This window comes from Lontra canadensis, unplaced genomic scaffold (genome assembly GCF_010015895.1).
Source record: "Lontra canadensis isolate GAN:19392208 unplaced genomic scaffold, GSC_riverotter_1.0 scaffold92, whole genome shotgun sequence".
NCBI lineage: Eukaryota > Metazoa > Chordata > Mammalia > Carnivora > Mustelidae > Lontra > Lontra canadensis.
Window position 1 is genome coordinate 2,085,773 of NW_022631086.1, and position 18,050 is coordinate 2,103,822.

The 18,050-nt window shown below is 35.9% G+C and overlaps 1 protein-coding gene across 2 annotated transcripts in view; it reads right to left on the bottom strand.

Moving 5' to 3' along the window:
- SYNE1 (spectrin repeat containing nuclear envelope protein 1) overlaps positions 1–18,050 on the bottom strand; it is a 451,046-nt gene that overhangs the window by 327,179 nt on the left and 105,817 nt on the right. For both annotated transcript variants that reach the window (XM_032836376.1, XM_032836375.1), the window contains exons 5-9: positions 16,342–16,362; positions 15,777–15,869; positions 9,095–9,273; positions 4,796–4,992; positions 1,180–1,289 (exon numbers count right to left, since the gene is read on the bottom strand). In XM_032836376.1, the coding sequence (XP_032692267.1) occupies positions 1,180–1,289; positions 4,796–4,992; positions 9,095–9,273; positions 15,777–15,869; positions 16,342–16,362 (600 nt within the window). The remainder of the gene's footprint in view (positions 1–1,179; positions 1,290–4,795; positions 4,993–9,094; positions 9,274–15,776; positions 15,870–16,341; positions 16,363–18,050) is intronic.

Here is an 18,050-nt window from a genome sequence, read left to right on the forward strand (position 1 = left end):
CTTTCCCTGATGTCATTTTGTCTTGTAATTAATTTTAAATTCAGTAGTAAATCCACCTCCTTATAATGAAAAAATAATAATAATACTTAAAAAGTAGAAGAATGGTAATATCCATTATTAAAATCTGTGAAAATAGGCATTCTGATGTGCTGGCTGGACTGTAAAATGGGACAAACTTTCTACAGGAAAATTTGAAAAAAAATTCAAAAAGCATTAAAAATCTATATGCACTTTAGCCTAGAGATTCCACTTTTAAGACAGAATAGTAAAACAATGTTTTATTATAAAATTGTTCATAGAAGCATTTTTTATAAAGGCAAAAATTCAGAAATTTTCAACAAGTAAGACTGAATAAATTATTGTATACTATACGATGTCCTGGAGAGAATGGCATAGGAAGAGTTTTTTATGTTAACAGAAAAAATGATGAAATTGTATGTGTACTATAATTCCATTTCTGTTAAAATATTATACATCTCTATATACATAGAGAAAAATGTTGGAAACTTACACCAACATATTAATTTTTTTCTAGGATAGGGTCTCTCTAGAAGAAATCTAAGTAAGATCATTTTCTTTTTCCTTTTTTTCACTTTTTCTTTTTTATGACAATGAACATAAGTCATTGGATTAGTATAAAAATATGTTATTTAAAATATTGAGAGGTTGAAAAAAATCTAATCACAGTGGATAATTAGGATTTTTACACGTCTGCCTTACTTCTGTATGTCTGTTTTGAGTAGTGACTTATATAATAAATCTGAAAGTCAAAATCAGATTTTCTCAGATTGAACAGGATATGGGGTCTCAAGTTCCACGGGCACAAATGACATGATGAATATAAAATTACTTTAATCCTCAGATTACTAAATGAATCTCCCAACATGTCTACCTTTCTCACTTTTAATTCATCAGTGTTATATGTCCAGCATTTACCATTAATAATGCTTTCTCTCACATATCCAACATATACATCAGAAAAATATTCCCCTATAATTCCTCCCCAGTTGGTGATACCTCATCCTTACTTTTTGAAATACATTCCAAAATAAAATAAAATTAAATAAATAAGTTAATTAATTAATGCATTCAAATTTAATTTTTAGAAAGCACCATGCTTAAACATCTATGTCACTATCACTGAGTGTGCTATCAGCGCTTGAAGAAAAAAATACTTACATCATTCTCTTGCCCATCAGTGCCAGTATTGTGGATGTCAGGGTAATGTTTCAGAAACTGGGCTACATATGTCATAATAGACTTCTCATCTGGTTTATCCACATCAACATCTGGAACAACCAAAACCAAATATGAATAGGTTAATTAGCCTTCTTTACATTTTAATAACACACACTTTGGAATCAAGCTAGTATACCAATGCAAAAGAAAAATAAAATTAATATTTTGAGATGGTAAGGGAGGGCAAACCAATTTAGTTTGGATGATACATGATAGGAATGTTATGATGCAGAAAGATGACACATTTTAATTACTAGCCTTTGGGAAAGTAATACATGTTTCATTTAAATAATTTCAATGGGGGTGCCTGGGTGGCTCCGTGGGTTAAAGCCTCTGCCTTCGGCTCAGATCATGATGTCAGAGTCCTGGGATCGAACCCCACATCTGGCTCTCTGCTCAGCGGGAAACCTGCTTCCTCCCCTCCCTCTGCCTGCCTCTCTGCCTACCTCTCTGCCTACTTGTGATCTCTGTCTGTCAAATAAATAAATAAAATCTTTAATAAATAAATAAATAAATAATTTCAATGATAATTCACCAGAAATCTGAGACACGATATGGTAATTCAGATATTCTGTGTCATTAATAAAATACAAATACTATGTAAATTTCAGAACTGGGGTGAGCAGGTAGTAAAAAGAATGTTATAGGTGTGGCACCAAATGCCATGCCCATAAAGCCTGTATACTGTATCTGGACAAATATAGATAAGCTCCCTCTTGCCTCCACAAGTTTTATTTTAGAAAAGAGGGAGATGCCTTATGCTCAGTTCTTTGGATAACCTCTCTCTTGTGCATGATTCTCTAAATTACTACAGTTTGAACAGTGAAGTACTCTGAGGGAAAACACAGAGCCTGAAAAGATATTTTTAATTAGATGTTTACTCATCATTATAGAATGAGAGGGGCTAAGACTGCAACATGATTCAACATGCTGAATGTTTTAAATCACCTTTTAATTATCCCTTTTAACGTCAATGAAAAGGTGACTACATTTGGAGTTTACAAATATCTAACAAAACAAACAAAAGCCATGGAAACCAAAATATAAACTACTCTAATATTTTGAAACGTGCCTTCTGATTTGAGACATCATTTCTATGGACTATCAAGGCAGGATTGAAAAAGTGCTACAGCTCAAAAGACTTCAAAGGAAATCGTGGTCATGCATTCTGAAAGCAGTGGATGTCTCAGAGGAGGTTGTAGAAATGACAAGATCACGATGTGGAAGACGCATGTGAAGAACAAGTAAAACTTTCGTGAGATATGAATGTGGAAAAAAACACTTAACACATGATTTAATACAGTCATTCAGCATTTAAACATATGTGTCACTAAATCATAAACTAATTGTTGTAATAGATATTGATCTATTTAATCTGTATTCCTCAAAGTTTATACATCCTGGTTAGCTAAATAACCTTTTTAAAATTTCTTTTTTTAAAATTAATTAATTTGGGATGCCTGCCTGGGTGGCTCAGTTGGTTAAGCCACTGCCTTCAGCTCAGGTCATGATCTCAGGGTCCTGGGATCGAGTCCCACGTCAGGCCCTCTGCTCAGCGGAAGCCTGTTTCTCTGCCTCTGCCTGCTTGTGTGCTTGTGCTCACTCGCTCTCTCTCTCTCTGACAAATAAATAAATAAAAATCTTTAAAAATTAAAAAAAATAAAATCAATTAATTTTTTATGTTTAATTTTTTAAATTAAAAAAGTTTAAGATCAATAACTTTTTGAGGGGGGACTTCGTATGAGGAAAACAAAAGATCACCTTATATCTGGGCTAGCCTTGTATCTGGGCAACCTCAGTTCTATCATCAAAGGGAACATTAAGCTTCATTAGTCTAGTGGATATGAAAGAATCATTTATACCCTCCTGTCATCCTACTCAAAAAAACTGAGGGCTGGGTTGTGCACATGGCTTTCTCCTTGAGCTAAACACTATTGATGTGTGTATGTGTCTGTGTGTGTCCACAGAAATAAGCTGGAAAGACCCTGGCTATCCTAGTGAATCTGAGGAGTCCCCAGCAGGATCCTGAAGTGGCAAGGGATCTCGGTGCTGCTCTCATCTCAGGGGAAGTCAACCAGGGGTTTGTAGGTATTTATAACCTACTCCTGGAGGTATAACTGTCTCCACTTAGATGCTCTTTTAGAGTCAGACATACTCATTGTGAAATCTCATCTTTGAAAAGAACTTGCTTTCATTGTATTTACTTTGCTTTTTTTTTTTTTAATTGGAGGGGAGGGGTAGAGGGAAAGAGAGAGAGAGAGAAAATCTTAACCAGGTTCCACACACAGCATGGAGCCTGATCTGGGGCTTGATCTCATGGCCCTGAGATCATGACCTAAGCTGAAATCAAGAGTTAGACGCTTAACTAACTGAGCCACCCAGGCACCTCTGTATTTACTCCTGCACATCCATTAACAGAAATATCCATAACCGTCAACCCAAATAAGAAGTGGTTTGTGACATTTGGATAAGTCACTTTTTAAAAATGATTTATTTATTTGAGAGAGATAGAGAGATCGAGAGCAGGCAGTGAAGGGGTAGAGGGACAGAGAGGGAGAGGGAATGAAGCAGACTCCTTGCTGAGAGCAGAGTGAGAAGCAGGGTTCAATCCCAGGACCGAGATCAGATCTCAGCGAAAATCAAGTGTTGGATGTTTAACTAACTGAGCCACCCAGATGCCTCTGGAAAATTCACTTTTAATCCTTTTATTTCAATATAATAAACAATTTATTCCGCTTACTAAAGTTTATTAAAGGCATCAAAATTGTCTTTTGTAGGCTTAGAAAAGCTTAATCTATTTCCATAACATCTTAAAGATTTTTTTTTTAAGATTTTATTTATTTGACAGACAGAGATCACAAGTAGGCAAAGAAGCAGGCAGAGAGAGGAGGAAGCAGGCTCTCCGCTGAGCAGAGAGCCCGATGCGGGGCTCGATCCCAGGACCCTGGGATCATGACCTGAGCCGAAGGCAGAGGCTTTAACCCACTGAGCCACCCAGGCACCCGTCTTAAAATTCACAATCTTACCAAAAAGGTGCCAGACAATTCTAATGAAAAAGAGAAGTTGACCATTTGTATGGTTTTCCCAACTGACACGGGAACACTGGATGGTGATCAACATTTCTAAGTTCCTAACGACTGACATTTTAAAGATATGATCTTAGATTATTAATAACCTCTTGCTTCTTCCAGATTCTTTGTTATGTAAGCAGAGTGATTCTGTCATCCTGAACAGCCCTCCTCGCGCTAACATGCACACTTCTAAAGCTTTCGTTCTGCCCTTACTCTATGGAGTTACTACAATTGACCTGGCTGACACCAACCAATGTCAAAATGCTGTTTGGGGCAACAGAACTATATTTTGCTCCCATATCCAGTAGTAAATATTTTTCCCAAAAGAAAATCAGTGCAGGAAGGTACTATTTCTTCCTGCTTTCCTACAGTTTTCTGGATAAGGTCTGATAAGGTCTTGGAAATCATCTGTGATTTCTGACTTTAAGACATAGAAAATTACTGATTTGAAGTGTGTGTGCAAGAACCGCAATGACTCTTCTTACCTTCAGGATCCAGCAGTCTCGGGATTCCTAGCTCCGTTTCAGCAATAGTGAAAGCCTCTGCCAGGTTTTCCCGGTTAGGTCTCCCTTTCACTCTCTCCAAGTCCACTAATTCCGGTCGAATGGCGTGGATGATGGAATGAAAGGCAACCCCACTCCTCCAGCTGCGCCCAAAGTCTTTTACTTCGATTCCCGTCTGCCTTAGTGTGATAAAAAATTACAATAATGTCACATTCTGAAGAGATCATATGTACTGTCCCCAAGGACTAATGCAAAATCTAATCCTCAGGAATGACCGAAGTTAGTCAGAGTAGGTAGCTGCTTGAAAAAAAATGAGGCAAAACAAAAGTTTTGGAGGGTAACAAGACAAGCGGGAGAAGTTTTGGTTCCATACTTGAGTTTTCTATATCAGACTTTTCAGTCATTGAGATATTCAATGTAAAGCACATTTTTAAAGGAAACTAATATAGAGAAAACATATCTGGAAAAATAAAAAAGGAAATTCTAAAAACATCAAAACTGATGGTAATTCATCGCTGTATATTTCTGAATAAGTGTCTAGCACATTTCTAATGACAATGATAAAAAATGTGTTCTACGCGCACAGGTATTAACTACTAAGATTATATGGATGAATTTTATCAAATGCTTTAGAATGAACAAATGCAAATGCATGTGATCATATCTCTAAACCAGTCACACAGGAACCCACACGTCACATAAGTTCAGACAGGTTTCCATTTACCCCACTGATCAAATTGCTTTTTAAACTCTGTTTTTGGAATTGCCTTGAGAGCAATGCCTTGGTGGCAAATCTCTGCTCTTTTGTGGTGGATGTGATTAATTCAAAGCCAGTTATGATAATTAAGAATTCATTCAAATTGGTAGTAATACTTTGTTGTTGAAAATAAAAGTGTTACAAGCTCACAATTATTTTTTTCCATGTAACTTATCAACTATATATAAAGGCAGCTCCAAAAAGGAGATTGCAAAAATGTCTTTGAACAGCATCCCTTGGTTAAGTATAGAGCCTTTGACGGTGATGAATTAGGTGACATTCAATGGATGAATATCTTGGTAGTTCCCTTAAAATAAAGAGTCCCATTATCATTCTTTGTAAATGAAGCAGACTTAATATCACCAAACTCTCTTTTTTACTATATTCTCAAGATTCCCAGGGACTGTAAGGTATATTTGACTGATACATTGACTAATATACAAAATTGGTAAGTGCCCTTAAATTTTATCTCTGCAAACTTAAGAGTCAATTTAAATCCTCTTCTAACAACATACATTCAGCTTGGATTAAACAGCTTGTGCTGAAAATAGCATCACTGGATCTCATCACTGCCTTCATAAATACATATTTTCAAAACAATTTTGTAAAATGCCAGTAATTACAAAGTAATCCTGTATCTGCTCTTAGTTCTTCGCGAGTTTCTGTCTCTGGTAGTATGCATGTAAAATTTTCAGCCCGTGTCTGACACACAGGCAAAACCCACACGGATGAGAGAGTTCAGTGTGCTCCTGTCAACTCTTCGCTTTGTACATTTACCCCGGCTTCATCTTATTTTTCCACTTACATTTTCCTTTTGCTCACATTTCCTCATTTGAAAATGTTTTCATATTCACAGATACCTCAAATTATCTTTTAATGCAATAAGGCGGGTGAAAATAGCTAAACAATTAGCTAGCAAATATTCATCACGTATTAGATATTTTTCTGATTTCCCCCAACTTGTTTATTGTTTCAGATAATTTCAACAATAAATATCTAAAATATTTCCCAAAATATTACTATGTTGGAATAATTTTTCAAGTTTCATTACATCTTTTTCTATATTTGTTGAACATACACAGACACACACATACACACCTATTATCTTTCATATTATATCAAAGCAATAGGTGATATTCCTTAAAAGTTTTAGTTTTAGTCCAAACCCCTCATTTGAGAATCTGAGATACAAAATCTAGGAAAACTTGGATATGTCACTTAAAAAAACAATACATTAACTTAAAGAAACTTGGACACATCACTTAAAGAAGTGATGAAGTATACCCAGTTTACAGGCAGATGTGATCTCTAATACGTATTTACTTCAAGTTATTTTGAACGGACCTGGATATACATGTTTTCATTTGTCTTGTTATCTTATTAATTTTTGTCTTAAAATACAGTTGTTCTTCCTAGACATCTCAAAATAAAATATGCAAATATAAGATATGCTACAATTTACTGCTTTCATGTCTGAGAGTAATAGTGATAGGACAGAAAATTGGTTAAAAAAACAGAGAAGCCTTTATTATGTCGCATTACTGAGACAGGTCTTATTTATTTCTCATGAAATCTGAAATTTTACATGAAAACAGTGAATACATTCTGACAATATGTTTGGTGTTTACTGGATGTTTTTGTCCTTTCTTGTCATGGTCAGGATTGTGAGGCTGATGAATATTCAGACCACAGATTCTCACAGATTATAATTTAAAAAACATGTCATAAACTGAAATGAGTACAGATTCTGAAGACTATTATCCATATCAGGTAAAAAGTTGCTTGAAGAATACACAGTGGGATAGTATTTTTTTAAAAAAACGGGTTTTAGAAAAATTATCAACAATTTGGCAGGTATAATGGAATCACGTGCTCGTCACAGAATTTTTATTTTAGAGAGTCACCTCCCCAAATCTCCTCACTTGATGCAGCTATAAAATAAATGGAGCTCACTCATAAGCTGATGATGGAAAAGCTCTAGATCCATAAATCTGGACATTTATACAGATAAGCAAAATACAACTTCCACTGAGGTTACAAATATACAAGTTGCAGGAATGACTTTTAAGTACCGTTAGAGCCCTGCATATCTTTGAAAGCTAACACACCATATGTAAAACAAAACCAATGCAAAAAACTCCAACAGCATTAAATTTGAGTTTACTTTAAGCTACTATTATATTAAGTGGAAACCAATTTATTTTTGGTTAATTTAATGCTTTGTGGCACAATGGGAAAGAGAGTATTCATTGATATTATTACAAAATTGTATTGAATAACATCATGACAAATGTTGCAGCATGTGGTCACCTGTCTCTTCCTACCTAGCACATTTCGCCCAATTAAGCTGCAGAAGAGATTAGTAATTGCCACTGTGGATGGAATGCAAACAGTGTACCAGCAGTGTGGTCAGGCTTTTAACATTTCATTTCTACTACAGATTCTAAAAAGCCACAAAGCTTTGCTTTCAGGAATATTTCTGAATACAAGTTGAATCATAAAAATATATCCAAATTAGAAAACCACCAACACACTTTAAAAGTTAAACAAAATGATGTAAAATAGTAACACTAATTACAACTTCTCTATGTTTAGTTTTTCTCTCTTTATTTTTGCTCTTCAAACACTTTAAAAATAGAACTCCCTACATTTAGTACTTCAATATTTTATAATGATAAGTACGTGTTTAAAACTATTTTCCAGAAGTAGGGAATAAGATTCAGATTAGATTTAGGCATGCAAAAACAAAACAGAAAGTAAGTTAACTTGACATGTCATCCCGGAAGTCACACAAAAGCACAACTTCTTTGTGAAGAGATCTTATCACTGACCACATCTAACCACAAAACGATGGTATGCTCAACTGAAAATGCTTTGAAATTGCTATGAAAATATATTCACTGAGAGTAGTAATTTTCTATCTAGATTGTCACATGAATGTACACACACATAAATTTAATATGCCCAAAATCAAATCCACAGTATGTAAAACTGAAGTTGACAAAGGAATCTATATTCCCAATAAAAGAGGAGACCCAAGGAAAAAGAATTTTAAAATAAAATTCCTAGAACGTTTTGGGAAACAAAAGCAAATAGAATTACTTCAAAATGTGCACCTTAGTTCACATTATTATTAAATAGAACTCAATAGTATTATGAAGAGATAATCACATTTAAACCTCTAATTTTTTGTGTAAAGATTATTTAATAAAAGCAGGAAGTCCAAACAATGACCTAAACAGAATTACTCCACAGATTACCAATCCAAGTGTGTGTTTAAAAAAACTTAATTGGGCCCAATCAATGAATAATGAAGGAAGTAGGTCGATTACAGCATTTTCTAAGAGTATTAGTGATGATCTCTGTTTATATTTTAATTCAAGGAAAGAACAGAACAGCCCAAAGCAACACCATTCATTCAAATGTCTGTTCAAATTTTGCAACATTGGCAGGTGCACTCAGTAATAAATTGGTAACTCAAATTATTCAAGGGTTTCAAATTTAAACAAATTCTTGGTACTTACTTGGCTACTGTGTACTGAACCCACTTTAAGAGAGCCTTCTTGGCATTTCCTTGGATCTTGGTGGCCACTTTCCGTTTACTTGGGGGGCTGGCGGTCTCAGCACTAACCATGCTGTCCACAGAGGATGTGCTTCCTGACAAAGACTGCAGCTGCGGCAGGTTGCTGGTCAACTCCTCAATCTGTTCATGAGTTAACATGTGGCAAAAACATAAGAATTATCTTATTCTTCTTTCCTTGGATGTTACTGTTCCAACTAAAAGTAATTTAGATTCACACCCTTAACACCATTGACAAGGTAAGTTCTTAAGGACGTGATTGACATTGTACTCTTTCTTCCAACTTCCCACTGCATCTAAAACTACCTTGTACACAGCAATAAACACTTGTTAAACACATGAATGAATGAATAAAGTAAAACCTAATGGTTATCCAAACTCACAGAGCATACAACACTAAAAGGGAACATTATTGTAAACTACTGACTCTGAATGATAATGATGTCTCAATAGAGGTTCAGTAATTGTAACAAATGTATCACTCCAGTGGAGGAGTGGGGCATGGGAGGAGCTGACGTAGGGTATATGGGAAATCTTTGGACTTTTTGTTTAGTTTTGCTGTGAACTAAACTGCTCTAAAAAATAAAGTCTTAAAAACAACAACAACAACAAAAACCTAACCGTCTGCCTTGGGGTCCTAGGATCAAACCAGGTGTCAGGCTTCCTGCACAGTGGGGAGTCTGCTTCTCCCTCTCTCTCTGCCCTTTACTCCTATTTCTCTTCTCTCTCAAATAAATATGTAAAATCTCAAAAAAATAAATAAATAAACAACTGAATGGCTAGAATAATTATTCTTGACAGAATGGCAAGTTCATTTCTCCCCTTAATTCTTTTTTTAAAATTTTTTATTTTTTATAAACATATAATGTATTATTAGCCCCAGGGGTACAGGTCTGTGAATCACCAGGTTTACACACTTCACAGCACTCACCATAGCACAAACCCTCCACAATGTCCAAAAACCAACCACCCTCTCCCTATCGCCCTCCCCCAGCAACCCTCAGTTTATTTTGTGAGATTAAGAGTCTCTTATGGTTTGTCTCCCTCCCAATCCCATCTTGTCTCATTTTTTCCTAACCTACCCCCAAAATGCCCCACGTTGCCTCTAAAATTCTTCATATCTGGGAAATCATATGATAATTACCTTTCTCTAGCTGACTTATTTCACTCAGCATAATACCCTCTAGTTCCATGCACACTGTTGCAAATGGCAAGATTTCATTTCTTTTGACGGCTGCATAGTATTCCATTGTATATCCATCCCACCTCTTCTTTATCCATTCATCTGTTGATGGACATCTAGGTTCTTTCCATAGTTTGGCTATTGTGGACATTGCTGCTATAAACACTCAGGTGCACGTACCTCTTCAGATCACTACATTTATATCTTTAGGGTAAATACCCAGTAGTGCAATTGCTGGGTCATAGGGTAGCTCTATTTTCAACTTTTTGAGAAACCTCCATGTTGTTTTCCAGAGTGGCTGCACCAGCTTGCATTCCCACCAACAGTGTAGGAGGGTTCCCCTTTCTCCGCATCCTCGCCAGCATCTGTCCTTTCCTGACTTGTTAATTTTAGCCATTCTGACTGGTGTGTGGTGGTATCTCATTGTGGTTTTGATTTGTATTTCCCTGATGCCGAGTGATGTGGAGCACTTCTTCATGTGTCTGTTGGCCATCTGGATGTCTTCTTTGCAGAAATGTCTGTTCATGTCCTCTGCCCATTTCTTAATTGGATTATTTGTTCCTTGGGTGTTGAGTTTGCTAAACTCGTTATAGATTTTGGATACTAGCCCTTTATCTGATAGGTTGTTTGCAAATATCTACTCCCATTCAGTCAGTTGTCTTTTGGTTTTGTTGACTGCTTCCTTTGCTATGCAAAAGCTTTTGATCTTGATGAAGTCCCAATAGTTCATTTTTGCCCTTGCTTCCCTTGCCTTTGGTGATGTTTCTAGGAAGAAGTTGCTGCGGCTGAGGTTGAAGAGGTTGCTGCCTGTGTTCTCCTCAAGGATTTTGATGGATTCCTATCTCACATTGAGGTCCTTCATCCATTTTGAGTCTATTTTCATGTGTGGTATATGGAAATGGTCCAGTTTCATTTTTCTGCATGTGGCTGTCCAATTTTCCCAACATCATTTGTTGAAGAGACTGTCTTTTTTTCCTTCGGACATTTTTTCCTGCTTTGTGGAAGATTAGTTGACTGTAGAGTTGAGGGTCTATTTCTGGGCTCTCTGTTCTGTTCCATTGATCTATATGTCTGTTTTTGTGCCAGTACCATGCTGTCTTGATGATGACAGCTTTGTAATACAGCTTGAAGTCCGGAATTGTGATGCCACCAACTTTGGCTTTCTTTTTCAACATTCCTCTGGCTATTCAAGGTCTTTTCTGGTTCCATATAAATTTTAGGATTATTTGTTCCATTTCTTTGAAAAAAATTGATGGTATTTTGATAGGGATTGCATTAAATGTGTAGATTACTTTAGGAGCATAGATATTTTCACAATATTTGTTCTTCCAATCCATGAGCATGAAACATTTTTCCATTTCTTTGTGTCTTCCTCAATTTCTTTCATGAGTACTTTATAATTTTCTGAGTACAGATTCTTTACCTCTTTGGTTAGGTTTATTCCTAGGTATCTTATGGCTTTGGGTACAATTGTAAATGGGACTGACTCCTTAATTTCTCTGTCTTATGTCTTGCTGTTGGTGTACAGAAATGCAACTGATTTCTGTGCATTGATTTTATATCCTGATACCTTACTGAATTCTGGTACAAGTTCTAGCAGATTTGGAGTGGAGTCTTTTGGGTTTTCCACATATAGCATCATATCATCTGTGAAGAGTGATAGTTTGACTTTTTCTTTACCAATTTGGATGCCTTTAATTTCTTTTTGCTGTCTGATTGCTGAGGCTAGGACTTATAGTAATGTGTTGAATAGCAGTGGTGATAATGGACATCCCTGCCGTGCTCCTGACCTTAGTGGAAAAGGTCTCAGTTTTTCTCCATTGAGAATTATATTCTCTGTGGGTTTTTCATAGATGGTTTTGATGATATTGAGGTATGTACCCTCCATCCCTACACTTTGAAGAGTTTTGATCAAGAAAGGATGCTGTATGTTGTCAAATGCTTTTTCAGCAACTGTTGAGAGTATCATATGGTTCTTGTTCTTTCTTTTATTAATGTATTGTATCACATTGATTGATTTGTGGACGTTAAGCCAAGCTTGCAGCCCAGGAATAAATCCCACTTGGTTGTGGTGAATAATCTTTTTAATGTACTGTTGGGTCCTATTGGCTCATATTTTGGTGAGAATTTTCACATCTCTGTTCATCAAGGATATTGGTCTATAATTCTCTTTATTGATGGGGTCTTTGTCTGGTTTGGGGATGAAGGTAAAGCTGGCCTCATAAAATGAGTTTGGAAGTTTTCCTTCCATTTCTATTTTTTGAAACAGTTTCAGGAGAATAGGTATTGATTCTTCTTTAAATGTTTGGTAGAATGCCCCTGGGAAGCCGTCTGGCCCTGGGCTCTTGTTTGTTGGGAGATTTTTGATGACTGCTTCAATCTCCTTACTGGTTATGGGTCTGTTCAGGTTTTCTATTTTTTCCTGGTTCAGTTTTGGTTGTTTATACAGCTCTAGGAATGCATCCATTTCTTTCAGATTGTCAAATTTGCTGGCGTATAGTTACTTATAATATGTTCTTATAATTGTTTGTATTTCTTTGGTGTTGGTTGTGATCTCTCCTCTTTCATTCATGATTTTATTTATTTGGGTCCTTTCTCTTTTCTTTTTGATAAGTCTGGCCAGGGGTTTATCGATCTTATTAATTCTTTCAAAGAACCAGCTCCTAGTTTCGTTGATCTGTTCTACTGTTTTTTTGTTTCAACTTCATTGATTTCTGCTCTCATCTTTATTATTTCTCTTCTCCTGCTGGACTTAGGCTCTTTATGCTGTTCTTTCTCCAGCTTGTTTAGGTGTAGGGTTAGGTTGTATTTTGAGACATTTCTTGTTTCTTGAGAAAGGCTTGTATCACTATATATTTTCCTCTCAGGACTGCCTTTGCTGTGTCCCACAGATTTTGAACCATTGTGTTCCCATTATCGTTTGTTTCCATGAATTTTTTCAATTTTTCTTTAATTTCCAGGTTGACCCATTCATTCTTTCATAGGATGCTCTTTGGCCTCCAGGTATTTGGGTTCTTTCCAACTTTCCTCTTGTGAGTGAGTTCTAGCTTCCAAGCATTGTGGTCTGAAAATATGCAGGGGACGATCCCAATATTTTGGTACAGGTTGAGACCTGATTTGTGACCCAGGATGTGATCTATTCTGGAGAATGTTCCATGTGCACTAAAGAAGAATGTGTATTCTGTTGCTTTGGGTGGAATGTTCTGAATATCTGTGATGCCCATCTGGTCCAGTGTGTCATTTAAGGCCTTGATTTCCTTGTTGATCTTTTATTGGATGATCTGTCCATTTCAGTGAAGGAGTGTTAAAGTCCCCTACTATTATTGTATATGGTCGATGTGTTTATTTGATTTTGTTATTAATTGGTTTATAGTTTGCTTCTCCCATGTTAGGGACATAGATATTTAAAATTGTACGATCTTCTTGTTGGACCGACACTTTGAGTATGATATAGTGTCCTTCCTCATCTCTTATTATAGTCTTTGGCTTAAAATCTAATTGATCTGATATAAGGATTGCCACCCCAGCTTTCTTTTGATGTCCATTAACATGGTAAATTGTTTTCCACCCCCTCACTTTAAATCCGGAGGTGGCTTTGGGTCTAAAATGAGTTTCTTGTAGACAGCATATTGATGGGTTTTGTTTTTTATCCATTCTGATACCCTATGTCTTTTGATTGTGGCATTTAGCTCATTTACATTCAGGGTAACTATTGAGAGATATGAATTTAGTGCCATTGTATTGCCTGTAAGGTGACTGTTACTGTATATTGTCTCTGTTCCTTTCGGTCTTTCAGTATTTTCTGTAGGGTTGGTTTGGTGTTTTTAAATTTTTTTTTGTTTCTGTTTGTCCTGGAAGCTTTATATCTCACCTTCTATTTTCAATGATAGCCTAGCTGGATATAGTATTCTTGGCTGCATGTTTTTCTCGTTTAGTGCTCTGAATATATCATGCCAGTTCTTTCTGGCCAGCCAGGTCTCTGTGGATAAATCTGCCGTCAGTCTAATATTTTTACCACTGTATGTTACAGACTTCTTTTCCTGGGCTGCTCTCAGGATTTTCTCTTTGTCCCTAAGACTTGTAAGTTTTACTACTAGATGATGGGGTGTGAACCTATTCTTATTGATTTTGAGGGGGATTCTCTGCACCTCCTTGATTTTGATATTTGTTCCCTTTCCCATACTAGGGAAATTCTCTACAGTAATTTGCTCCAATATACCTTCCACTCCCCTCTTTCTTCTTCTTCTAGAATCCCAATTATTCTAATATTGTTTCATTTTATGGTATCACTTATCTCTCGAATTCTCCCCTTGTTGCCCAGTAGTTGTTTGTCTCTCTTTTGCTCAGTTTCTTTATTCTCTGTCATTTGGTCTTCTATATCACTAATTCTCTCTTCTGTCACATTTATCCTAGCAGTAAGAGCCCCCATTATTTATTACACCTCATTAATAGCTTTTTTGATTTCAGCTTAGTTAGATTTTAGTTCTTTTATTCCTCCAGAAGGGGCTTTTATTTCTCCAGTGTTTCTCTAATATCTTCCATGCCTTTCTTGAGCCCAGCTAGCACCTTGAGAATCATCATTCTGAACTCTAGATCTGATATGTTACCAATATCCATATTGATTAGGTCCCTAGCCTTTGGTACTGCCTCTTGTTCTCTTTTTTGTGGTGAGTTTTTCCCCCTTGTCATTTTATCCAAATAAGAATATATGAACAAGAGAATAAAATACTGAAAGGATGGCAAAGACCCCAGAAAATGTTCATTAACCAAATCAGAAGAGACCCCAAATTGTGGGGAGAAGAAAGGGGGTAAAAAGAAGTTCAAAAAAAATAAAAAAAGTATATTAGACTGGTGAATAGCACAGATCCACCCACTTGATTCTGGGTGTATTTTGGTCTCTTAGAAGAAACTACTTCCCAAAATTTTAAAGAAAGAAAAACTTATATATATATACACACACTAAAATAAGGGTAAACACGATGAAGGGTTGGATATGACTGTAAAGATGAAAATTTTTTAAAAATTCTAAAAAAGGAGTTGATAAGATAAGTTGGTTGGGAAAAGCAAGGAAAAGAAAGTGGAGAGAATTTTCTCAGGCTCCCCTTAATTCTAATAGGAACATAAAACTAGTCCCTTCTAGACAACAACAACAAAAATTTCCTCAACGCTGTCTACACCAATATTTCATCTCCATTGTGCCCTGCTCACTTTCAGATTGAGTATCGATGTCACAATTCTCTGTCAGAGTTCCCGATATAACATCTTTGCAGGGAAGAAGAGGAAATTTTTCTGCTAACAAAAAACAATGTACATGGGAAAGTCAAGTTTCTGCTCACTTGAGAATCAACCCTAAAGGTAGGGCAAATGAGAGTACTACTAAAATTTCCACTACCTAAATCCATGACATTATATCAACTGAAAAGGGAGCTATATAGTACAATACCTGGAAATATAGAATAATGGTCCACATCAATCCGAGAACTATTGATGGTCGGCCGTCAGCTATATCAGTGGAGTTAATGTTGACTAATTTAATCTGTTTAAAAAGAAAAACTGTACTAGTAATGTACTAGAAGATTATAGACCACCTAATTATGCAATTATTAGCACTTTATTAGACATCAGTTGGACAATTTGGTCATGCCTCTATAGTGATACACAAGAGTAAGTTGGATGAGCCATCAAAACAAACAAGTACATGGTTTCAGTGGAAATTTCAGGAGCATTCATTAGGTGCACACAATAAAAACATCCATACAATGAATTTCAAAAAAATGTTTAAAGTTGAAAAAATATGACATCATGCAGGGAATTACCAACAAAACACCACACAGGGAAAAAAAAGGTTATTTTTTTACACTTAGAAGTTGACTGGAACTTAAAAGAAACTGTGATGAGTAGTTTAAGAAAATGCACTTACTTTGAAGTTTGTTACCAAATAGCATGAAACTTATGTTCTCTTTTACCTATAAAAGTCAGGAGTTAAAAATTCTAAAATTTGTACTAACCGGTGATCCTCTGTACATGGACTGACATGAAAAACAAAGGGAGAAGATGATATACATACATAAATATTTTTTCAAAATCAGAGTTATTTGTTCAAAGGGAATAAAAATGTAGGTAGTAAATTTAGAACAAGATTTGGGGAATACCTTGTAAAGACAAAAGAAAGCAAGAAATAATAAAGTAGAAGAGACCATTAGGGTTTAGTTTCTGACTTTTGAGCATTCAGGATAGATGTTAACCTGTCTACAGTTGTCTCTAATTATTTATTTTAATGCCTTCCTAACTATTAAAACTGTTATTTCCTAAGTTACAGCAAAATGGACGTCTATCTTAGCCATTCTCAAAAGAATATGATTAACAACTACTCATCATCCTTTCAATAATCCCTAAACAAATTAGAAAAAAAAAAAGTACTCCTTAGATTTCTAGCTCAATAGTTCTCAGACAAGATTTAATACCTTGTGTTATTAATAATAAAGTTCAGAAGTTTGTAAATGGTTAAATCAGGTGCAAAATCATCCCACAAATACTTTACTCTGGAATAATTAGTTTAAATTTATGAGTAGATTAAAAATTAGCACAAAAATCACTGTAAATAATTTGAAATATACTTATGAATGAAATTCATTCATCAGGTTTAGAGACAGGGAAAAAAATTGAGAAATTCATAGATTACAAGCTTATGTGCCTATTTCTTTTAAACCTAGCACAACTTGGGGTGCCTGGGTGGCTCAGTGGGTTAAAGCCTCTGCCTTCGGTTCAGGTCATGATCTCAGGGTCCTGGGATCAAGCCCCGCATCGGGCTCTCTGCTCGGCGGGGGGCCTGCTTCTCCCTCTCTCTCTGCCTGCCTCTCTGCCTGCTTGTGATCTCTCTCTCTGTCAAATAAATAAATAAAATCTTAAAAAAAAAACCTAGCACAACATGAGACAAATAATGCATGTTTGTGGAAAACAAAGAACATCACATTTTTTTTAACCTTTTATGACAGAACCTATTGCAATGTCCAAAATCATTTTGATTACTCTGGTTTGCAGCTTCTCCAGAATTTTCTCCACATCCATTTTAGTATCCACAGGGCACAGATATATAATACATGCTAATAACCAGAAGATTAATGCATTTCATAAATGGCAGATTATTTATCTTTCCTTATACATCTTTCTTTTTAAAAATGATAAGTTGAATTTTCTACCTCAATCCAGCTCCAAATGCACTATGAAGTTAACATATTGAACTTTTGCTAAAACCTGAAGCTATTTTGCTCAACTTCTGAAGAAAAAATGCTTTTCATAATTATTTTTTCTCTTAAAAACTCTGTGTTCCATAATGGGATTATGGAATTTATTCTTATTGGGCTTATGGAACTTATTCTATTAAATTCTTAATAGCTTAGGAGTGTGTGATGGGCAATAGAGACATTCAAAGAGAATGAAGAATTCCCAGGAACCAGAAAGAGAATGGGATCACATTGATCAACCTCACCTTTGACCGGCTGACCTTGGGGGTACAGCTCAAGAATCTGCTTTAACAAAAGCTCCAGGTTTTGTTGATTCTGATGCATGTCAATATTCGAGAATCCTGTACCAGACAACTGTGTATGGCCCAGGGAATCTGGGGAAATTTGATTTTGCAAGCTAGAGGCCCATATGGACAGATGTGTATTTCCCCCAAATTCACATGTTGAGGCCCTAACCCCTAGTGTGACCATAT